A 23,478-nucleotide genomic window follows, 5' to 3' on the forward strand; every position below is an offset into this window, starting at 1 on the left:
GGAGCAGGATTTTCCGGGCCAGGGGCCTGTCTCTGCCTGGAGGGCTTTGCAGGGATGGCTGGGCCCCAGGCCTGATTCCGACTCATCTGGAACCTTCCCTCCAGACCAGTGCTGCGCGGCCTCTGGATCCACCTCAGGGCCTGTGAGCAGCGTGGAGGTCCTGGCAGGGCGGGGCCCAGGCCGCTGCTGGGCTTCCGTGCGCCCTCTGTCACGTGCCACTGCGGCCCTGACTTGTCACAGAGCCTAGCGCATGTGACTTTGCTTGTCGGCTGTGCTGTGTGCCATTGTCACGGCCTAATCACAGTCCTGGCAGACCAGGTGGCTCCGGCTGGCTGCCCCCGGAGCTCCCAGCTGACACCCCTCTCACCTGCCCTGTGATTCGGGCTCAAGGTTGGGTGGGCCACAGGCCCACTTGTCCAGAGACAGGTCCAGAGACCGCCTGTGCCCCACCCCAATAGGGCCAGTGTGGGAACAACCACCTTTTTAAAGCCTTTTGCACATTAAAATCCACTGATGCTCTCAGTGCGGTAGACGGGACTGAGTGCAAATCCCAGGTGATTCTGGAAGGGCCCAGGTGCTTCCCTGCATCACACTTAGTCTTTTTATTCTGATAAGTGCGCCGCGAGTGGTTCACGTTCAGTGAAAAGATCTAACATGGAGCAGAACGTCTGGGCTTTTGTCCACGCCGCACCTGCTCCCGACTGACTTCTTGGCAGCTTTTTGGGTGCGTCCTTTTGACCATTCTCTGTGTACTCACAACTTGCATTATGCACGCCTAAGTGTGTGCAGTTACCTCTCAAAAGGGGTTTTGGAATGCATCCAACGAATATTCCGTGACCATTTTTCTGCGTCAGTATCCAGGTCTGTTCGACGCTCTTTAGCAGCTATTATATGGTGTTCCATAAAATCAGGAGTATTGTATTTATTTAACTAGTCACCACTTTATTCTTTTTCTCTCACTGCGGTTGGCTCTGTCTGGTTGCTGGTCCACACGTGGGTTGGGGCTACGCCCTGGCCTGATATGTCCTGGCTATGTTCCCTGCAGTCAAGAGCCACCAGGCTGGACTCCTGGTTCTGGGCCTCCCAGCCTAGGCAGCCAAGGCTGTGTCCCGCGTAACTGGGGTTGTGGTTCTCAGGAAGGGCACAGAGATCCATGCAGGGCGCCCACCAAAGCTCAAGGGGCCCAGAATTCCCTCTGGTCCACAGAATTCACAGGGCCCTCTAGTTACCTGGCCTTTCTCTGTGCCAGAGAGAAACGGGGGACAGTGGGCAAGTATCAGAACAGGAAGCCTGGGGGAGGCGGTACTTCTAGTGTTTCCCCAGCAAGGCTGTGAGCTCAGTTCTTTGAAGCTGACCCATGTCCGATGCCTTGTAGCCATCTATTTTTACAAGAAACGTGAACTTAGTGCCTAAGTGTGCCAGGGACGTATAACCTCAGTCCTCATGGAGGGGAGTCAGATAGAAATGAAATAACTCAGGTCCACACAGCTTTACACTGTGGTCAGTACTGAGGTGAAAAAGTACTCAGGGCTCGGATTTGGGGTGGGGAGGCCGATTTAGTCTGGGGGTCAGAGAAAGTGTATTCGTTTCCTATGGCTGCTGTAACGAAGTGCCACAAACTGGGTGATTTAAAACAACAGAATTTATTCTCACAGTTCTGGAGGCCAGAAGTCCAGAATCGAGGTGTCCACAGGGTTGGTTCCTTCTGAGGCCTCTAGGGGAGGCTCCTTCCCACCTCTCCCAGCTTCTGGAGGCTCGAGGCACTCCTTGATTGTAGCCGCGTCACTCCAGTCTCTGCCTCTGTTGTCAGACAGCTTTCTTCCCTTTGTGTGTGTGTGTGTCCACATCTCCCTCTTTCTCTTACGGAGACACCGGTCACTGGGTTTAGGGGCCCCCATCCAGTCTGACCTCCTGTTAACTGGATTCCATCTGCAAGGTCCCTATTTCCAAGGTCCGTGCAAGGTCACACGCACAGGTGCCAAGGGTGAGGACTGGGACATGTCCTTGTAGGGGACGCAATTCAACCTGCTGCAGAAGGAAGTGATATTGGAGCGGGGGCCTGGATGAGTCCAGGAGTGGGGAGGAGAGGCCCCGGAGAGGGGCAGGTACAGAGGTGGGGTGGGCCAGGTGGAGGGGCTGAGGCTGTGTCTGGAGCTGGCCTTTCTCAGGCTGAGCTTCTCGGCCGTGAGATGCTCCCATTGGGCTGTATTGAGCCTCATCATCTACAGTTGTGTTTCCTTTTTTAACCAGGAAACTACTTTGCCTCCCACTTTTTCATGGGAGGTGAGAAATTCGACACCCCCCACCCTGAAGGTTACCTCTTTGGAGAGAACATGGATCTGAACTTCCTGGGCAATCGCCCGGTCCAGGTGGGTCTCGGTGGGGCTGGGCACATGGGCAGTGGTGGCAAGGCCCCTGGCTGCGAGCAGGCACCTGCACCGAGTCTCCCCAAACGAGGCGGAGGTGCCATGTGATGTGTGCGTGAGGCCTGTCCCCCCTTAGAGGCCGGATGGCTGAGGGTTGGTCCCTGGGATACAGGGCAGCTGCTACTGAACCCGGTGCGTCCAGGCTGTGGGGCTGAGGAAGGCTCTGGATTTCATCCCAGGCCTCTTGGATGATTGTCTTTAAAAAGGGAAAAGAACATCCACATTCCATAGAGCAGTGGGCAAGAGATGTGATCCAAAGCGGAAACGCAAACGGCCAGGACCGTTTTTTACAAGTTTGCCTTCACTAGTCACCAGAGGAGTGCACTTCATACACTGCTGTCCCTTTGTTCAACGCACATTTGGCACCTGCTGTGTACCTAGGGACTCTTCCAGGGGCTGGAAGCGGAGGACAGACCCTGCCCTGTTTAGTATGTGGGGTGCAGGCAATAAAGAAGGGAACGCTTGATGGCTGGAGACTAAAGAGAGAGAGAGAGCTGTGGGGGATTGCTGAGCAGGGGCCTGGGTTTTGCATCTTGAGATAATGGTCCCCTGCCTGGCCAAGGGCCCAGGCAGGAGGCCCTCTCTCTCAGGAGACACTGGACTCTGTCCCCTAAGCCCTGCTGAGTCCTGGGCCTGGTGGGGGTGGTATTCCCTGGACCAGGGGTCTCCAGGCTGTTTTAGCTGTAGAGCAGCTGGTTGACATGAAGTCTTGGTCCTTTAACTGGCCTGGGGCCCAGAGTGCTGGTCCCCCACCCGTGGGGCCACTGGGGCTTCCACGTTGTACTGAGCTGCCCACCCTCCCAAGTTTGTGACAACAGGAGCAGAACCTGCCTTCCACGTCTTTGTAGCCTTGGCTCAGACCCAGGGCCTGGCTCTGCAGGCTGCCTGTAGATCTGTTGTCTTGTGTCACTTTCTCCTTGAGACCATCGTAGAGTCACCTGCAGTTGTGAGAAGTGATGGAGAGACCCCGGGTGTCCTTTACCCGGCTTCCCAGTGACGACATCTGCTAAGACTCAGTGCGTTGTCACCAGCAGGAGACTGACCCCGTGCCCAAGCCTTCCAGACACCACCAGTTTTACAGGACCCGTGTGTGTGTGTGTGTGTGCGTGCGTGTGCGTGTGTGCCTGTGTGCACGCGTGCGTGTGTGTGTGTGTGCCTGTGTGGGCACAAGTCCCTTCCGAAACCTGTATCGACCATCGTCCTCGTGTGGAGAGCCTGCCTTGTTCAGGGCAGCAGTGAGACGGCAGGTCCCACCTCCAGGAACGTGGCCTGAGAGCCCCAACCCTAACCTCTGCCCCAGGGACGCAGCTGAGGGTCCTTCCTGCAACTGGGGACCCAGAATCCTCAGGCAGTTCCGGTCCCGGCTCTCCCACGTGCTGGCCGTGTCGCCTGTGGTTTCCTTGGATGTGGATGAGGGGAGTGCTGTCCTGTGGTCAGTGCGAGGGCCCAGGATGACCAGGCAGGGTTGTGACCATTGCTCTGATGAAGCCCTGTTTTCCCTCTGCTGCCGTGCCCTGGGGGTTACCTGGAATTGCTCTTTCCCTCCTAGTTTCCTTACGTCACCCCCGCCCCCCACGAGCCGGTGAAGACACTGAGGAGCCTGGTGAACATCCGCAAAGACTCCCTCCGGCTCGTGAGGTAACCCTTCCCCCCCGTCACCCCCGTGGGCCCTACTCCCCCTTGTGTAGAATCAGGATTCGATTCCAGAGCTGCGCCTGGGGGAGGGTGGGGAGGGGAGGGGCCCGCAGGTTCTGCCTGTGGAACTCCAGCCTCAGCCTGGCGCCTGTGCCCCAGGGGCGTTGGGCCGGGTCTGGAGACAGTCTTGGTTGTCACAGCTGGGGGTGGGCGAGGGCGGTGCTGCTGGCATCTGGCAGGCAGGGGCCAGGGATGCCGCCCAGCGCCCTCAGCGCTCAGCACACCCCCACCGCCACGAGGCTGAGACCCCGCCTCAGACCTGGAAGACTTGAGGGATCAGGGCCATTTCTAAACCCACAGGACTGGTCTCCCTTTCTGAGGGCAGGAGACAAGGGAAGGAGGACCCTGCGTTGCTGGGCCTTGTTGTCCGAACAGGGAACGGCCTCCACGTTCCTAGGGAGGTGGGATGCAGCCAGGCAGCTGACTCTGGGGCCCCCGCGGGGGCGGGGGTGCTGTATGGGGTGGGGACACCCTCGCAGGCGCGGCCCCTGACCTGCCCTGCTCCTCTGTCTCCCCGGCAGGTACAAGGACGGTGCTGACAGCCCCGCTGAGGACGGCGAGAAGCCCCGAGTCCTCTACAGCCTGGAGTTCACCTTCGACGCCGACGCCCGGGTGGCCATCACCATCTACTGCCAGGCAGTGGAGGAGTTCCTGAATGGGACGGCTGCGTGAGTCCCCGTGGGGCCTGGCAGGCCCAGTGGTTCTGCTTCTGTCTGTATTGTGTATTTGAACTTTCGGAGCTTTGATTTGAAATAGGGCCCTGCTGGCCCCAAAAGTTTGAAATCGGCAACTTCAGCACGACCACGGCAGGCCTGCCTCCAGGCTGCAAGGCCAGACCCAGGCAGGGTGGGCAGAAACGCACCCACTTCCGTCCTGTCGGAGGAAGCCCCTCGGAGGCCAGGTTTGATCCGGGGGTGGAGTGGTGGCTGAGAGCTCGGGCTGTGAGTCCCTGTTCGTGTAAGAGCAGCCCCTCCCCCAGTGTCAGTCTCAGGCCGGACGTGCCAAGGCCCTCGAGAGTGTCCTTTGTCCTAGAGACTGAGTGAGGCCCCAGGGACAGCAGGTGTGGGGAGGTGGGTGAGGGTCCTGGGTTGGATTCCTGCATAAGGAGATGCCAGAGCTTATCGGGATTGAAAATGTGTGTGCTGCTTGACTCAGCCATTCCTTTCCTGGGAATTTTATCTTGGGGACATGCTTGCATGTGTGGTTAAGATGTGTGCAGAGGAGAGTCCTGGAAGCTTTGTTTGGAATAGCAAGATGTTGGCGACTGCCTGGTGTCCACCAGTGGGGGCCTGGTTGAATCAATTAGAGTAAAACCGCGGTGGAACCCATGCAGTGTCCCAAGAACACGGCACCTCCATCTGTGATGACTGTGGGACAGCTTCGGGCACACGAGTGGTCGGAACAAAGTGTAGGTGGACTGCTGTTTGAATATTAAAGAAGAAACACCTGCTCATACAGGCATGATTATGCCTCAACTTTCCCAGGAGTGACACACGGGTTGTGGACGGGGCAGAGAAGCAGGTGGCTGGAAGCATGTGTGAGGCCGGGGCTGGGGGTCACTTTGCACTGTGCATTTTTGGACTGTATTCATTCAAAAATGTCAACAAACCATGAAAGCCAAATGGAAAGGTGTAGCCAAGTCTGGAAAGGTAGCAGTAATTGGGCAGGTGTGGGCTCTGGGAGAATGGGACGCTGCAGAGCGTTTGTCTCACTGTCCTTTCTCTCTCGGCCCCTTCAGGTACACCCCCAAGAGCCCGGCCCTGCAGTCCGAGACTGTCCACTATAAGCGGGGGGTGAGCCAGCAGTTCTCCCTGCCCTCCTTCAAGATCGACTTCTCGGAGTGGAAGGACGATGAGGTAACATCTTGGCTGGGCCCCCCTTTCCCCTGGCCCCTCCCCGAGTTCCTTCCCCTGGAGGGGGGCAAGCACAGTGGGGCCTGTTCACTCAGATTCCTCACATGGTTGATAAGTGTCAGGAATGGCTGCTGACCAAGGTCTGTGTGCCCAGCCGGGGTACCTGGACCGTGGATCGCGGTCGGTGCAGGCATTGGATGGACTGGGTGATCGCGGCCAGACGGAGCAGCGGCAGTTAGAAGCTCCGTATGGGCTCTGGTATGGTTGTCAGGGCCACGGGGCTGCAGCGTGGCAGGGTGCCTCCCCCCCCAGCGGTTCTGTAGCTAAGGACAGTGATTTACGCGACGTGGAGGGTGCTCCCTGCAGCTCTATCTGTAATAGTACATTGGAAACAATCTACATGTCCGTTATGGAGGTATCGCTTGGGTCACTGACATCATGGGAACCCCCTGTATATATAATGGGGGCACCATAGCCCAGCTCCGTTCTGGGATGTCGTGAGCCTTAAAGTAGCTGACAGAGCTTATGTCTGCTGTACATGCTGATGTGGAAGCACCTCCTGGGCTTGGAGAAGAGCACATTACAGACAAATACCATGTAATCGCACATATGTGACAGCCACAGATGTGCACAAGACCACTTCTGCAGGTACATGTATGTGTACATAATCCTTGAGGAAGAGCCAGAGAAGATTCCCGTCAAGCTGAAGACAGTGGTTATTTCTGCAACGGAGCTTGATATAAGGGAGACACACACATACACGCTGCATGTGTACAGTGTGAGTATCAATACTGTGTACACCCCTGAATTATTTTGTTTTTTTAAAAAAACCAGGTTATTAAGGTAGAGTTTATATATCATAAAACTCACCCATTTTAAGTGTTCAATTCAGTGATTTTTAGTAAATCTCTGTGATCACAGCCATCACCACAATCCAGTTTTAGGATGTTTCTATCCTCCCGATAGGATCCCTCATGCCCTTTACAGTTAATCCCTGTTCCTGCCCCAGCCCCTGGCACTAATCTGCTTTCTGTCTCCCTGGATTTACCTGTTCTGGACATTTCATATGGATGGAACCGTACAGTATGTGGCCTTTCATGTCTGGCTTCTTTGACTTAGCTGAATTCTCTAGTTTTTTTTTGACAGAGGGTAGTCACGTATTGTGTTACTGAAATACATGAGTGGGAAGGATTGGAGGTAGCAGGGCATGGTGTGGTGTGGGAATTGCCAGGAAGGTTCTGGATCACGGGTATGTCAGACGGTGAAGGCCACGCCCTGGTAGTTACTCCCGGCCGCATGTGCTTGCTGGTCAGGGTGCTTTGATGTTGAGCAACAGGAGCCCCCTCTGTTTTACCACGTGAGAAAGACAGGTCTGGAAGCCGGGTGGGGCCGTCGAAGTCAAAGGCCAAGCTGAATAGCAGTCCTGGGGGCCCCCTGCGCACAGCCCCGTGCCATCAGGATGGTTCCGTCCCTGCGTGCACACATTCCCGGTTCAGATGCCCGGCAGGTGCATCTGGTCCCACCCACCCTCCTGTGAATGGGGAGGGGCAGCTCCCCAAGGGCAGAGGGGCTGGGTGGGCAGGTGAGTGGGTGCCCCCACCTATGGTGACTGCGGGGCGGCTGGGCTGAGGCTGCACCTCAGCTTGGTGACCTCTGAAATAGCCCAGTCTTGGCATTTTGGCCCTGAAACATCCCCCGTGCATTTGCGGATGTGCTGCATCACCAACGGTTTGGGTCACTTGTCCTGAGTGCAGACCTGACTTGTAAGCCAGTCTTGGGTGCTCCACGAGGGCACCCCCTTTGCTCCCTCAGTGCATCAGGGAACCTGCGTCCTCAGCTTGTCAGCATGTGGCCTGGTGGGCCTGTCCAGTGTTGTTATCCTGGGACCCCGTCCTCATCTTTGCCTTTTCTGATTATCACCTCAGCTAAGATGTTCTTTTTTTTTTTGGGGGCCACACCACGCGGCTTGCGGGATCTTAGTTCCCTGACCAGGGATCGAACCTGGGCTCTCGGCAGTGAAAGTGCAGATTCCTAACCCCTGGTCCGACAGAGAATTCCCACTAATATGTTCTTGAAATCAGCTCAGTTTTTCTTACAGGTGTTTTTTATTGCGGTAGAATACCCAAAATATAAACTTACATCAGTGACAGTGCATTCATAGTGTGTGACCACTGGGCAGTTCCAGGCTGTTCTCATCACCCACAAGGAAGTCCTGCACCCATTAAGCAGTCACTCCCATTCCTCCCTCTATTACATGTATTTTTATTTTTTTATTTTTTTTATTTTTAATTTATTTTATTTATTTTTGGCTGCATTGGGTCTTCGTTGCTGGGCGTGGGCTTTCTCTAGTTGCGGCGAGCAGGGGCTACTCTTGGTTACGGTGCACAGGCTTCTCACTGTGGTGGCTTCTCTCATTGCAGAGCATGGGTTCTAGGCACACAGGCTTCAGTAGTTGTGGCACGCCGGCTCAGTAGTTCTGTCTCACGAGCTCTAGAGCGCAGACTCAGTAGTTGTAGCGCACGGGCTTAGCTGCTCCACAGCATGTGGGATCTTCCTGGACCAGGGCTCGAACCCACGTCCCCTGCATTGGGAGGTGGATTCCCAACCACTGCGCCACCAGGGAAGCCCTATTACATGTATTTTTTTTTTTTTTTTTTTTTTTTTTAAATTTTTATTTATTTATTTATGGCTGTGTTGGGTCTTCGTTTCTGTGCTAGGGCTTTCTCTAGTTGTGGCAAGTGGGGGCCACTCTTCATCGCGGTGCGAGGGCCTCTCACTATCGCGGCCTCTTTTGTTGCGGAGCACAGGCTCCAGACGCACAAGCTCAGTAATTGTGGCTCACGGGGCCCAGCTGCTCCGTGGCATGTGGGATCTTCCCAGACCAGGGCTCGAACCCATGTCCCCTGCATTGGCAGGCAGACTCTCAACCACTGCGCCACCAGGGAAGCCCTACATGTATTTTTAAATGGGAACTTCGTCAGTCATTACTGTAGCTAGGAAATGGCTAAGCTTTGCCATAAATAGAAGGTTCTGGAAGTTAAGCTGTATGGAGAGCAGAAGGATGCTGTTACGTCCTGGCATGACGTCCTTGCCTGCTGAGGCATTGAAGGGGGTGTTGGTAGGTGTTAGAGACGTGACAGACACTCTGGCACCAAACTCAAGTTTCTCCTTTATACCAGGGTTTCTCAGCCTCGGTGCTGTTGACATTTGGGTCCTGGGCCATTCTCTGGCAGGGACTGTCCTGTGCTCTGTGGGATGTTGAGCAGCCTCCCTGGCCCCTGCCTACCAGGTGTCAGGAATGTCCCTTGCTGCAATTGTGACAACTGAAGATGTCTCCAGACACAGCCAGGCGTGCCTTCAGCTGTAAGCATTGTGCCATCAGAGGCCTGGCCATCCTCCCTTTTTTTAGCCATTTTCCCCAGATTTGCCTATTTAAAGATTATAACAGTAATGTATGCTTATAGTAAAATGTGCAAATTACACAGAATCTGTCAAGCAGAATGCTCCCAGTTCAGTCTCCTTTTCCAGAAGTGACCACTTCTGACCATGTGGGGTGTATTTTCTAGACTTTCTCCTGTATGCATTTGTTTTTTACAAAAATGCAGTCATACTGTACAAATATTATTTTGTAGCTTGTTTTTTTAAAACAACTTATCGAGACATAATTTGCATACTATACAACTCCCCCTTTTATTTATTTTTTTGTTTCTGTTTTAATAAATTTGTTTGTTTTGTTTATTTATTTTTGGCTGTGTTTGGTCTTCGTTGCTGCACGCGGGCTTTCTCTAGTTGTGGTGAGTGGGGGCTACTCTTCGTTGTAGTGCGTGGGCTTCTCATTGCGGTGGCTTCTCTTGTTGTGGAGCATGGGCTCTGGGCGCACAGGCTTCAGTAGTTGTGGGACGCGGGCTCAGTAGTTGTGGCTCACAGGCTCTAGAGCACAGGCTCAGTAGTTGTGGCGCACAGGCTTAGCTGCTCCGCGGCATGTGGGATCTTCCCGGACCAGGACTCAAATCTGTGTCCCCTGCATTGGCAGGCGGATTCTTAACTGCCGCACCACCAGGGAAGTCCCCAGCTCACCCTTTTAAAGTGTATAATTCGATGGTATTTACTGTATTCAGAGAGTTGTATAGCCGTCACTACTGCTTTAGCTCCAGAACTTTTTTGTCATCCCCAAGAGAAACCCTCTACCCACTAGCAATCACTCCTCATTCCTCCCCCGGCCCCTGGCCACTGCTCATCCACTTTCTGTCTCTTTGGATTTGTCTGTTCTGGACATTTCTCATAAACAGAATCATACACTATGTGACCTTTTGTGCTGGCTTCTTTCACTCAGCATCATGTCTTCAAGGCTTGTCCAGGTTGTAGTATGTATCGGTGCTTTATTCCTTTTTATGGCCGAATAACATTCCACTGGATGGATGGGATCATATTTTGTTTACCCCTTCATCAGTTGATGGACATTTGGGTTGTCTCCACCTTTTGGCTATCGTGAATAATGCTGCTGTGAACATTTGTGTGCAAGTCTTTGTGTGGATGTATGTTTTCATTCCTCTTGGCTGCAGTTTGCTTTTTAATTTAATTTAAATTAATTTAATTGTAAGACTTTTTTAGAGTAGTTTAAGGTTCACAGCAAAATTAAGAGGAAGTTATAGAGGTTTCCCATATGCCCCCTGCCCCACACAGGCGTCATTTTCTTTTCTTACTGCACCATGTTGTGGAGTCTTTCCTGGTCAATACCTACAGATCTCCTCGTGGCTCGTGGGGCTTCTTTGCAGTTTTCCCACCAGCTCCTCATGGGCTTCCATTTATTTCAGTCAAAGCCACGTCCCCTCCTCCCCCACACCTTGTCTTTCCCCTATTTCCCAGTGTCCATCTGACCTAGGCCTTGCAAAGACCCTCGTCCACGGCTCCTCTGTGACAGCAGAGCCTGAGGGGAGCCTGGGCGGGACTCCTGCTGGCGTCAGCTGCTGCTCTCTCTCCTGACCTGGCCGCCTTTTTCCCTAAGAAAGCCTCACCCCCTGCGTTAAAAATAAGTGTCTCCTGGGACTTCCTTGGTGGTCCAGTGGTTAAGACTCCACGCTTCCACTGCAGGGGCGCGGGTTCGATCCCTGGTCGGGGAACTAAGATCCCGCATGCTGCCTGGCGTGGCCAAAACCTAAAAAATGTCTCCCTCAGACTCTCTGGGAGGGTGGAAGTCTCTGTCCTCTCCCTGCGTGCTTGGCTCTGGGGCGTGACTCATGCGCCAAGCTCTGGGGAGCAGGAGTCTGGGAGGAGGTGGTCCTTGCTCCCTGGGTCCCTGCACTCCCAGGGTTTCCCCCCAACCCCTAGGCCCTGGTGTCTGGGGAGAGCGGGGGTCATGGTGCCCTGTCGTCTCCACCTCTGTCCCTGGCTCAGCACCGGGTCTTCTGTTGGGTTTGCAAAGTCCGCTGGACAAATGTCACATGTAGCGTGCTGCCCTGTGGTCTGGGCACTGAATGTTCATGGGAGGCGCCGGGAAGGCTGCTGCGGCAGAGCCTTCAAAGTGGTGTCTGTGTCAGGACTTCTTTGGTTGCAAGTGTGACAGAAGCACCTCAGTCTGGCTTAAGAAAAGAAAATCAGGAACTTATTGGCATAGATTCTGAAAAGGCTGGGTGTCTGCAGGGGCCCATGTCATCAGGAAGGGTGTGCTCCTGCTGAGCTGGCCTCGCTCTCTGCTGGCGCCCTGCAGACCAGTGGAGAGGTGTGGTCCCCGCCTGCATCTCAGAGTGCTCAGGTGGACATACCATCCTCTGGCCAGGCCACACAGTACCAGGGTAGGAGAGAAGTTGTTCCCCCATTTCCGCAGGGAAAGTTGGGGTGCTGCCACCTGAAAAGTGGGACAACAACCATTTGCACCTTTGCAGTAGGGTTTGGACAGGAGTGGACAGGAGGCCCCAGGTGGGTCAGGCTTGATAAGAGCAGAGTCTCCAGGACAGAAGTACCAGCGGCGTCCAGGCAGCAGTGATGGCCTTTCCCAGGAGCTGGGAGGACACAGGTGGGCGAGGCCTGGAGGCAACCCTGGCTCTGTCACTCTGTCCATGAAGCATCCAGCAAATTATGCCACCTCTGCGACTCTTGCTTTCCCATCTGTCAGCTGGAGGTAGAAACAGTCCCTCCCTCACAGGTGGCCGCAGGGGTCCGCGAGGTCGGGGTGCAGGGTGCTTACTTGGCCAGGCTGTCCATCGTGAGCCCGGCGGCCAGCGGGGCAGGGGCCCCCGTCACACCTCCCCAGACCAGTGTCTGTTATTCCACCCGTCAGCTGGTGCTGAGGCAGCACTCAGCGTGCGAGGGAGAAAGAAAATGCAAATCACTGGCAGCTCCTGAGAGCAACCAAGTCGCCACGTCAGCGCTGACGACTGTATTCCAGCAACAGGCCGGAAGCGCGGGGGCGGCAGGGCCCGCACTGCTCCCCATACAGCTCTGTCACCTGAGCAGCTCCCCTCCTGGGCCTGATTACAGCCTGGGAAGGGCAGCGCCTGTGCGTCACACCCACCTCAGCTTCGTCGTCACCAGGGTAACTGCGGGATGGTCGTTGGCAAGATGGCTCCCTGTTCCCTGACTTGCGGTAGGGAGGGCAGAAGCAGGCGTGCGGGAGGTCCCTGGCCCTGGGATAGCTTTAGGTGATGTGTGACTCTTGTCCGTGGGGCACACCAGAGCAAGGCAGGAGCGGGGAAAGCGGGTCCCTCCCTCTTCCAGGTCCAAGTTTTGGTGGTGCAGCCCTTCTACCCTGAGGCTGTGGGTCCTGGGTAGGCCTGGACGCCTCCCCGCATGCGGATCTGTGCACACACGTTCCTACCAAGCCCCGCGCCCTGGAGTCCCTACCCAACGTGATCCTCCTGGGCCAACTCCCTCCTCGGCTCCCGCTGCCTGAGCACATGCAGCTCCAGTGGCCAATGCTCACCGCCTGCTCTCTCGGCCACCTGCTCGCAACTTTTGCGTTAGGATCGGGACCTGATGCTCAGGTTGTAGAGCCAGACCCGAACCTGGCAGCGCTGAGTATGCCCTGTCCCAGCACTGGCCCCGGCCCGGCCCTGCGGCCCACCGACAGCCAGGGACCCGCTGGGCACCCTTCCCGTGGTGGGTGTGGTTTGGCTGAGCGCCTCTGCCCTGCAGGCTCTGTGTGACCTCCCCGCGGTCCCCACTGGTGAGCAGACGTGGAAGCTGCACCCGAGTGGACACGTGGGGAGGAGCGTGGCCTGCAGCCGGAGGGCAGCGGGGATCCCCGGAGGGATTTAAGCTGGAGGAGAAGGAAAAGTGAGAGGAGGTTTCTCCGTGAGCTCGGACGAGCCACGTGGTCTCCTTCACGTTGCTTCCGTCTTTGTTGGGGCCGAGCTGGGTGCCTTTCTTCACAAGGTTAGACACGGGATCTCCGTGGGACCCGGCACTCCCGTGCCTAGGGGTCCACCCAGCAGAGTCCAGCAGAGGCAGCCCCGCTCAGCACAGCCGAAGGGGGGCCTGGTGTCTGTGAGCAGGTGAATGGGTGACAGTGAGGTCTGGCCAGGCAGGGAGCGCTGCCCGGCTTTAAGGGGGAGGCGGCTGCAGTGTGATGATTCTGCCTGAGAGGAACCAGACTCAAAAGACAGATACTGTGTGCATCCATTTCTGTGAATGTCCAGGGTCGGCCGGTCCACAGAGAGCAGCAGCATGGAGGTTCCAGGGCTGGGCTGGGCTGGGAGGCCCGCTGAGGGCTGGCGAGGACGTGCCAGGAAAGGTGGTGCTGACGGTCGCGTGACCTTACGGATGTACTTAATGACACTGAGCTACACTTAGAACACAAATGTGCCCTTTTAATCTGCTTTACCACAAAGAAGAAAAGGGCGCCTGTCTTGCCTCAGCTCTGTCACCGCGACGCCTCCTGCTCATCCCACCCGCTCCCTCCAGCTCAGTCTGACTGTTGTCACCTCCTCTTCTCTGCAGCTGAACTTTGACCTGGACCGGGGCATGTTTCCAGTGGTCATCCAGGCCGTGGTGGATGAGGGGGATGGTGAGTGGCCTTTCCCTCTGGTCTCCCTCCCAGGCGTGCACACTTGGGAAGAGGCCCTTCTCACCCCAGTCAGCCGGGTCCAGAAACAGCGGACGACGTCGACTCAGCCTGCTGGCCGGGCTTGGGGCCAAGGGGCTCGGGCGCCGAGCGCTCCGTCTCCTGCTGCTGGTGCTGTCCCCGCGCACCTGTGGCGGAGCCTGGCTTTCGTGGCGCTGGTGTCCGCCCCGCAGTGGAACGATGAAGGCTGTCGGTGCCACGCTGACCCCTCGCCGCCTGCCTCCTCCTGCCTGTCCTGCTGGCCTCTCCTTGCCCCTGCTGCGGGCTGCAGGGTCCCAGGCGAGGGTGCAGACACCCTGCCCGGCCCAGGCTTGTCCCCGGGCTCCTCAGCTCCTCCCCGTGCCGAGTGAGACGGCAGCAGAGCCAGCCGTGGGCAGCCGGCAGTGGCTGCTTTGGGGCCGGGTGAGGTGCGGGTCGGAGGGAGCTGCAGGCAGAGGAGGGTGAGGCAAGGACAAAACCTCGGTGGGTCCTCAGAGGACAAGGCCCTGCCTGCAGGCTGAGAGCTGGGGACGTGCCAGCTGGAAAGAGGAAGCCCTGGGCAGGGGGCCGGGGGTGGTGGAGGCCGGCTCTGACCACTCTCCTCTCTCCCGGGCAGTTGTGGAAGTGACCAGCCACGCCCACGTGCTCTTGGCCGCCTTTGAAAAGGTAAGTGCCATCTTGCTCGTGATCGTCCAGCCGACCCCTCATTTGTCATCGTATCCTGCATGCAGTCGGTGCCCAGTAAATGCTGGTGGGGTGGACGAGGGTCTGCCACCTGCCTAGTACGGTCCTAGACGTGACATACATACTCTCCTGGGGTCCCCGAGTTGGGGGTGCCCCGCATAGAAAGAGACCATTTACATGGAAGGATTCATTTACTACTACCTTTTTAGCGTTACATGTATTTGAACTTACGTGTTTGCCCTTTTTTCCACCAGACCTGAGTCCCCAGGCCCCTGACTGTCCATGCTTTGTGGCCGTGTTTACGGTGTGTGGTGGGGATGTTGGCTGGTGGTGAGGACAGTCGGCCTCACCACTGACTCTGCATTAGGGTGTCTCGGATTCTAGGGATGGTCCTCTCACCGGGGTCCAGTTCCATGCGTCCGTGCATGCAGCGAGTGAGGGCCTGGCTGTGTTGGGACAGGGTCCCTGCTCACCGAGAGCCCTGCCAGAGTAGTGGGGTGTGTCCCCTATTTGAAAAGGCTACGGCTGATCCCCACCTTGTAGTGTTCCTTGACATTGGTCGGCACCGTGCAGTTGTGTGTTTAGCACCGGCCTGTGGCCCAGGTGGACGAGGAGCAAGGACCTCATGAGGAAACCAGTCTCAGACCACTTGTCCTGGACGTCCTGCCAACCCCTGGCTTCCTCAGCCCAGGGTGTGCCTGCAGCCCCGAAAGCCTTAAGTGCAGAGCTCATCTCCTCCCTGTGATCTGGGTCTTTCCAGATGCCCCAAGGGATCAGTGGAGCTGGGCCTGAGGCCCCTCTGGTGACGTTGGGTCTGTGCTCTCCCTGGCCTCCTGGGGCTGTGGTGGAGGTGGCCCTCTCCATCTCTGGGCTCACCAGCTGTGCTCCCCAGACCGGCCTTGTCAGAGGAGATGGTGACTATTTACCATCTGTGTGCTCTGGCGGGGCGATGGGCCCTCACTGGCAGACACTCCATTCTGTGCTTCCAGTGTAGAGTCCAGTGAGAAACTACCTTATTTTTGGAGTGCAGCGTGCTAGAAACTTCTGTCAGAACCCATCAGCCTTACAGAAAACGCCGGGCGCTGGTCTCGGTGGACTCAGAAGGGGTATTTGGTGCGCGAGAGTTCAGATCTGGTACCGTGCTTAACTGTGTGGACTCGGAGCCGTGTGCCTCCCCAGGTACCACCAGACGCATTTGCTCTATCTTGTTCTCACGGTTCTCAGAGCTTTGGGCCTTGCTGAGTACGTAAGCCAGTGACATCCTTGTGCTGTCTTCGCGATTCGACCAAGCCCTTTGAGGGCTGGAGCCGTCTGTCTTAGTTCTTGCCATCCAGGTGGGGAGGCGCCTATCCATTGTCAGAACTTGGCTAATGGTGGTGAACTTGAGTGTACTTGAGAACGACCCAGGGAGAGTTGGGTTTTGTAGGTCAGGGTGGGACCCAGGAGGCGATATTTTTAGAAGATTCTCTGGGTAGTTTCGAAGCCAGGTCAGAGGGCCACAGTTGGAGGATCCCTGACCTGTCTCTCGAGTCTTCGTGTGGCCCCTTCTTTTTTTTTTTTTTTTTTTTTTTAATATTTCTGCAGACATTTTATTTATTTATTTATTTACCCTTGGCTGTGTTGGGTCTTCGTCTCTGTGCGAGGGCCCTCTCCAGTTGCGGCAAGCGGGGGCCACTCCTCATCGCGGTGCGCGGGCCTCTCACTGTCGCTGGCCCCTTCTTTTTTTCAGCCGTGGTTGTGGGTTGACCAAGGACGGGCCTTCAGCATGGCCGAGTTAACCTCTCTGTCCTTCTTCCCTGTAGCACGTCGACGGCAGCTTCTCTGTGAAGCCTTTAAAGCAGAAGCAAATCGTAAGTCCATCAGAGGAAATACCGTGAGCCCTTTTGATTTAAAAAAGACAGGCGTGCACACGTGACCCAGTGGTCTCTGTGGATTATTCTCCCCAGGCCACCATGGCCACTGTGGAAGTAGCTGGTGACACTACTACTGTGGGCCCTGGGCTCCAGGAGTCAGGGTCAGGGTCACTGGGTGTGTCCGCATGTACTGCATACCCACCACGTACCTGCATTGACCGTTGTAGCCGAATCTTGTCCAGCTTGAACTTAGTGAGTGTTCAGTAAACACTTGCTGAATGAATGAATGGACAGATGAAGGAAGAAGGGAAGGAAGGGAGGGAGGGATGGAGGAAGGGAGGGAGGAAAGAAGGGAGAAACACTGCAGCCTCCCCTCCTCCTCCTTACAAATTGCTGAAATTACCTCCGTGTTGGGCAAAGACTTAGATTGACTTAATCCATATTTGAGAGAAGGATGGAATATCTTGGAACCAATGGGAGCTATAGACCAGTACAGCCTTTCTCTGGGGTCCGTAATTCCATGTTCTAACACCAGGAAGAATTATCCCTGGTGGCCTCCGACTTAGGTAGGTTCTGTGAGGATTTAGCGGACAGGTTCGCCTGAAATGAGCCTGGAGACTGATTAAACAGCGGCCATGGTGGGGTCTGTCTCCAAAGCTGTGATTATCAGGTTATCCTGTGTGTAGCTGCTCAGGTGTGTCAGCCACAACCCGAGAGTGGTGTTGCTTGAGTTTTTTAAAAGAGGGGTTGAGAGAACTCTGGCAGGTGCAACACCTGGAGGTGGCAGGAGGGCAGGAGACCCCGGGGATGGTCTGGGTGCTTGTTTCAGGAGAGCTGACCAGCAGGGCCGTGGCTCTCAGGAGGAGTATCTGGCCCATAAACTGTGGTCAATTCGAGGCCTGACTCTGGTCACTCTTGTGGGGCTGGTGACAGGAGGGTCCAAGGTCGTTTTCCTCTGGGGTTGGGCATGGTAAGGTGAGCAGAAGATGTGGTCGCCGAGTCCGGGTAGAGCTAGTCTCTGCGCCCTCTGGGGCGGGCAGAACCTGGGCCCAGCCCAGTGTCCTTGCTACCAGTGGGCTGGGCAGGTGGTGGTTCTCCCTGCCTGTCTCCAGTAGTGCCCGCTCCCTGGGGGTGGGGCTAGACAGAACCGCCAACCACGCCTGCCCCCAGGACCCGAGCTCGGCACCTGGGAGGGGTTGTCGGGAAAGGTGGGTGCAGAGGAGCCGTTGAGTTGGGAGCAAGTGCCCAGACACCTCTCTGCTCTCCAGGTGGACCGGGTCAGCTACCTGCTGCAGGAGATCTACGGCATTGAGAACAAGAACAACCAGGAGACAAAGGTGCGTGCTTGTGGCACCGCCGGGCCAGGCTGGCCATGCTCCCCTGTGCTCCTCCCAGCTGCTCGGAGGCGGGCCCGTGGGTGACCTGCTTGGGGCCCCTGTCCTGGCCAGGGCCCTGCAGGTTGGTGGCAGATGAGCCAGTTCCCTGCTGAGCCTTCCCCTGGAGACCCCAGGACCCCAGACTCCATCATTTTTCCTTAATTTTTAGAGTTAGCAGAGTCTGTGGGACATTGTCCTTTTTCCAGCAAATTCACTGGCTTGTTACCATCACTGGGCAGCTGGCCATCAAGGCAGCCTGGGGATGCCGGGCCCCCTCCTGCTGCCCCCTTCCCCGGTGCAGCTTTGGCCTTTCCCTTCTCTCATCAGCAGTTGAGCCCGCGCTGCACCCGTAGGCCGGCTCGCCTTCCAATGCCTGTGACAGGAGCCTGGTGGTCCACAGAGCCAAGGTCTGGCACAGCCAGGGAATTAGTCCATGGCTTTGTCATTGCCTTAAGACACAAATGAAACTGCTGCCTCTTTTTAAAAACCTCTGGGGTCTCAGGCTAGCTTCTATGGTGGCTGGAACTGGCTGGATGCCAAGTGCTCTCTGCCCAGGTCATGTTTCTGCATCAGAGGTCATCCGACTTCCCATAGAGGGCCCAGTAGTTAATGTCGTCGACCTCTATGGCGTCTGTCACTTCTGTTCATGTGTCTAGCGCTGCCGGGATCATGCAGAAGCAGCCACAGACATACAGAAACACAGGGGCAAGGCTGTGCTCTGGTGACACTTTGCTTCAGAAGCAGGCAGCAGGCTGGACTTGACTGATGCCCGTTTTAGGCTGTTGCTATCTCTTGATCCAGAAGCTAATTTTGTTTTCCAGAAGGTGCCATTACTTAAGGAAAACATTTCAACAAGTTAGACTTGCCTGATTTATTTTGGGGGGGCCGCAATGTGCAGCTTGTGGGATCTTAGTTCCCCTACCAGGGATGGAGCCCAGGCCCCAGCAGAGAAAGCACGGAGTCCTAACCACTGGACCGCCCGGGAACTCCGTTGCCTTATTTTTGTTGTTGCTGTTTTAAGCAAGTAAATGGGCAGCCTTGGCAGATGCGAGTCTTCCCACATTTCCTCTTTGGTTCTGGGGAGGAGGAGACCCAAGTTCTCTTGATTTGGGGAGGTGTCTTGGGCTGGGGGGGTGTCCTGCTCTTTGGTGACCTTCCTCTGCCCCTGGGGCTTCCCTTTGCCACCGCAGCCCCCAGGGGAAGTGGGGACAGGAAGGCCCCCGGCCTCTGGCCTCGGGAGCCACCGACCCTGGGACCCTCGGTGTCCCCTCAGCCCTCAGACGAGGAGAACAGCGACAACAGCAACGAGTGTGTGGTGTGCCTGTCGGACCTACGGGACACGCTGATCCTGCCCTGCCGCCACCTGTGCCTCTGCAACTCGTGCGCCGACACGCTGCGCTACCAGGCCAGCAACTGCCCCATCTGCCGGCTGCGTGAGTGGGACGGGCGGGCGGGCGGGCGGGCGGGCGGGCAGGGAGACCGGCACGGTGGCAGACGTGGGCAGGGACCCCTGTGGCGATGGGGTGGCGCCGTCTGCCTCCAGGGAAGTCAGACGCAGGGCAAGCATCCAGGAGGGGCTGCAGGGCAGTGTGTGGGGTGAACTGCACAGAAGGGATCAGCAAGTCAGGTCTTTGTTTCAAAGAGTATGTGGGAAATATTTTGATAGAAAATTATAATAAAATGAAAAGTGTGCTGGGTGTAAATGATCAAGGAGTTAAATTTGGTTTCCTTGAGCATCTGGACTTTCTCAGTCGAAAGTTGTCACGTTGGGGGAATTCCCTGGAGGTCCAGTGATTAGGACTGGGCGCTTTCACTGCTGAGGGCCCAGGTTCGATCCCTGGTCGGGAAACTGAGATCCCACAAGTGGCACACACGGCGTTAAAAAAAAAAAGCTGTCACGTTGGGCCTAATTCTGAACAAAATATTCATCCTCCAGTAGAGAGTAGACATTCTCTGGTTGTGCGTCCTGCTGGTGGGTCAGCAGTCCTGGGCCCGGTTCCTGCTGGTCCTGGCGGGGACTGGGTGTGGGTGGCAAGAGCACCCTCCCATGGGAGCTGCAGGGCATTTTCTCTGAGGAGATAAATGACAGCTTTTTTTTTTTTTTTTAGCATAGACAAAGACTGTCAGATTTACTGTCACTTTCAGAAATAACGTATTGGTCGATTTAAAACTCCAAGTGTGAAGATATCTCTTTATTGCTACACTTAGTTCTTAGGTTCATGACTGTTCACTATAAAACTCTCTTTCGTTGAGTAGTCTATGGCTACATTAAAATTATGCTTCAAAGCAATTAAGCAATATACATGGCCTTGGGAAACCCTGGGGGAGAAAAAGAAAGTGCGTTTTAAAAATAATAAAGCTTAGGGAGTTCCCTGGTGGCCTAGTGGTTAGGATTCCCAGCTTTCACTGCTGTGGCCCAGGTTCAATCACTAGTCGGGGAACCAAGATTCCGAAAGCTTCACAGTGAGGCAGAAAAAGACAAAAAAACAAAGCTTAGGATGATTTTTTTTTTAATGCAAATTATCTTTGTAATAAAGTGTTCTTTGCCCTATGTTTAGCATACTCGAAAACCTAACTTAGATTCAGTGAGTCTATATTGGTAACATGTTATTTTACTTTGTTTCTCAGTTTGATCTACTTTAGTTGTTTTTAGTGAATTGCATTCCAGGTTAAAGGTATTCCGTTGTTAGTATATACAGTAAGAGGAGATAAAGGGAGGGCATTTTGAAGGCATTTGTTCTAATTAAATCATATTTTCATTTTCAATAATAAGTTAATACTCTTTTTTTTTTAACATCTTTATTGGAGTATAATTGCTTTACAATGGTGTGTTAGTTTCTGCTTTATAACAAAGTGAATCAGTTATACATATACATATGTTCCCATATCTCTTCCCTCTTGCATCTCCCTCCCTCCCACCCTCCCTATCCCACCCCTCTAGGTGGTCACAAAGCACCGAGCTGATCTCCCTGTGCTATGCGGCTGCTTCCCACTAGCTATCTGTTTTACATTTGGTAGCGTATATATGTCCATGCCACTCTCTCACCCTGTCACATCTTACCCCTCCCCCTCCCCATATCCTCAAGTCCATTCTCTAGTAGGTCTGTATCTTTATTCCCATCTTGCCACTAGGTTCTTCATGACCTTTTTTTTCCCTTAGATTCCATATATATGTGTTAGCATACTGTATTTGTTTTTCTCTTTCTGACTTACTTCACTCTGTATGACAGACTCTAACTCCATCCACCTCACTACAAATACCTCCATTTCATTTCTTTTTATGGCTGAGTAATATTCCATTGTATATATGTGCCACATTTTCTTTATCCATTCATCCGATGATGGACACTTAGGTTGCTGCCATGTCCTGGCTATTGTAAATAGAGCTGCAATGAACATTTTGGTACATGACTCTTTTTGAATTATGGTTTTCTCAGGGTATATGCCCAGTAGTGGGATTGCTGGGTCATATGGTAGTTCTATTTTTTGTTTTTTAAGGAACCTCCATACTGTTCTCCATAGTGGCTGTATCAATTTACATTCCCACCAACAGTGCAAGAGTGTTCCCTTTTCTCCACACCCTCTCCAGCATTTATTGTTTCTAGATTTTTTGATGATGGCCATTCTGACCGGTGTGAGGTGGTATCTCATTGTAGTTTTAATTTGCATTTCTCTAATGATTAATGATGTTGAGCATTCTTTCATGTGTCTGTTGGCCATCTGTATATCTTCTTTGGAGAAATGTCTATTTAGGTCTTCTGCCCATTTTTGGATTGGGTTGTTTGTTTTTTTGTTATTGAGCTGCATGAGCTGCTTGTAAATCTTGGAGATTAATCCTTTGTCAGTTGCTTCATTTGCAAATATTTTCTCCCATTCTGAGGGTTGTCTTTTGGTCTTGTTTATGGTTTCCTTTGCTGTGCAAAAGCTTTTAAGTTTCATTAGGTCCCATTTGTTTATTTGTGTTTTTATTTCCATTTCTCTAGGAGTTGGGTCAAAAAGGATCTTGCTGTGATTTATGTCATAGAGTGTTCTGCCTATGTTTTCCTCTAAGAGTTTGATAGTGTCTGGCCTTACATTTAGGTCTTTAATCCATTTTGAGTTTATTTTTGTGTATGGTGTTAGGGAGTGTTCTAACTTCATACTTTTACATGTACCTGTCCAGTTTCCCCAGCACCACTTATTGAAGAGGCTGTCTTTTCTCCACTGTATATGCTTGCCTCCTTTATCAAAGATAAGGTGACCATATATGCGTGGGTTTATCTCTGGGCTTTCAATCCTGTTCCACTGATCTATGTTTCTGTTTTTGTGCCAGTACCAAACTGTCTTGATTACTGTAGCTTTGTAATATAATCTGAAGTCAGGGAGCCTGATTCCTCCAGCTCCATTTTTTTTTTTTTTAAAGATTTATTGATTGATTGATTGATTGATTGATTGCTATGTTGGGTCTTTGTTTCTGTGCTAGGGCTTTCTCTAGTTGCGGCAAGCGGGGGCCACTCTTCATCGCGGTGCGCTGGCCTCTCACTACCGTGGCCTCTCTTGTTGCAGAGCACAGGCTCCAGACACGCAGGCTCAGTAGTTGTGGCTCACGGGCCTAGTTGCTCCGTGGCATGTGGGATCTTCCCAGACCAGGGCTCGAACCCGTGTCCCCTGCATTAGCAGGCAGATTCTCAACCACTGCACCACCAGGGAAGCCCTCCAGCTCCATTTTTTGTTCTCAAGATTGCTTTGGCTATTCGAGGTCTTTTGTGTTTCCATACAAATTGTGAAATTTTTTGTTCTAGTTCTGTGAAAAATACCAGTGGTAGTTTGATAGGGATTGCATTGAATCTGTAGATTGCTTTGGGTAGTGGAGTCATTTTCACAATGTTGATTCTTCCAATCCAAGAACATGGTATATCTCTCCATCTATTTGTATCATCTTTAATTTCTTTCATCAGTGTCTTATAATTTTCTGCGTACAGGTCTTTTGTCTCCTTAGGTAGGTTTATTCCTAGATATTTTCTTCTTTTTGTTGCAATGGTAAACGGGAGTGTTTTCTTAATTTCACTTTCAGATTTTTCATCATTAGTGTGTATGAATGCAAGAGATTTCTGTGCATTAATTTCGTATCCTGCTACTTTACCAAATTCATTGATTAGCTCTAGTAGTTTTCTGGTAGCAGTTTTAGGATTCTCTATGTATAGTATCATGTCATCTGCAAACAGTGACAGCTTTACTTCTTCTTTTCCGATTTGGATTCCTTTTATTTCTTTTTCTTCTCTGATTGCTGTGGCTAACACTTCCAAAACTATGTTGAATAATAGTGGTGAGAGTGGGCAACCTTGTCTTGTTCCTGATCTTAGTGGAAATGGTTTCAGTTTTTCACCATTGAGGACAATGTTGGCTGTGGGTTTGTCATATATGGCCTTTATTATGTTGAGGAAAGTTCCCTCTATGCCTACTTTCTGCAGGGCTTTTATCATAAATGGGTGTTGAATTTTGTCGAAAGCTTTCTCTGCATCTATTGAGATGATCATATGATTTTTCTCCTTTAATTTGTTAATATGATGTATC

The 23,478-nt window shown here is 53.6% G+C and overlaps 1 protein-coding gene across 5 annotated transcripts in view; it reads left to right on the forward strand.

Moving 5' to 3' along the window:
- MGRN1 (mahogunin ring finger 1) overlaps window positions 1–23,478 on the forward strand; it is a 67,073-nt gene that overhangs the window by 19,088 nt on the left and 24,507 nt on the right. For all 5 annotated transcript variants that reach the window (XM_082362116.1, XM_082362118.1, XM_082362120.1 and 2 more), the window contains exons 2-10: window positions 2,251–2,369; window positions 3,976–4,064; window positions 4,643–4,789; window positions 5,860–5,977; window positions 13,910–13,976; window positions 14,629–14,678; window positions 16,499–16,546; window positions 17,818–17,886; window positions 19,199–19,358. In XM_082362116.1, the coding sequence (XP_082218242.1) occupies window positions 2,251–2,369; window positions 3,976–4,064; window positions 4,643–4,789; window positions 5,860–5,977; window positions 13,910–13,976; window positions 14,629–14,678; window positions 16,499–16,546; window positions 17,818–17,886; window positions 19,199–19,358 (867 nt within the window). The remainder of the gene's footprint in view (window positions 1–2,250; window positions 2,370–3,975; window positions 4,065–4,642; window positions 4,790–5,859; window positions 5,978–13,909; window positions 13,977–14,628; window positions 14,679–16,498; window positions 16,547–17,817; window positions 17,887–19,198; window positions 19,359–23,478) is intronic.

Source organism: Balaenoptera borealis (assembly GCF_965194805.1).
Source record: "Balaenoptera borealis genome assembly, chromosome: 16".
Taxonomy (NCBI): domain Eukaryota; kingdom Metazoa; phylum Chordata; class Mammalia; order Artiodactyla; family Balaenopteridae; genus Balaenoptera; species Balaenoptera borealis.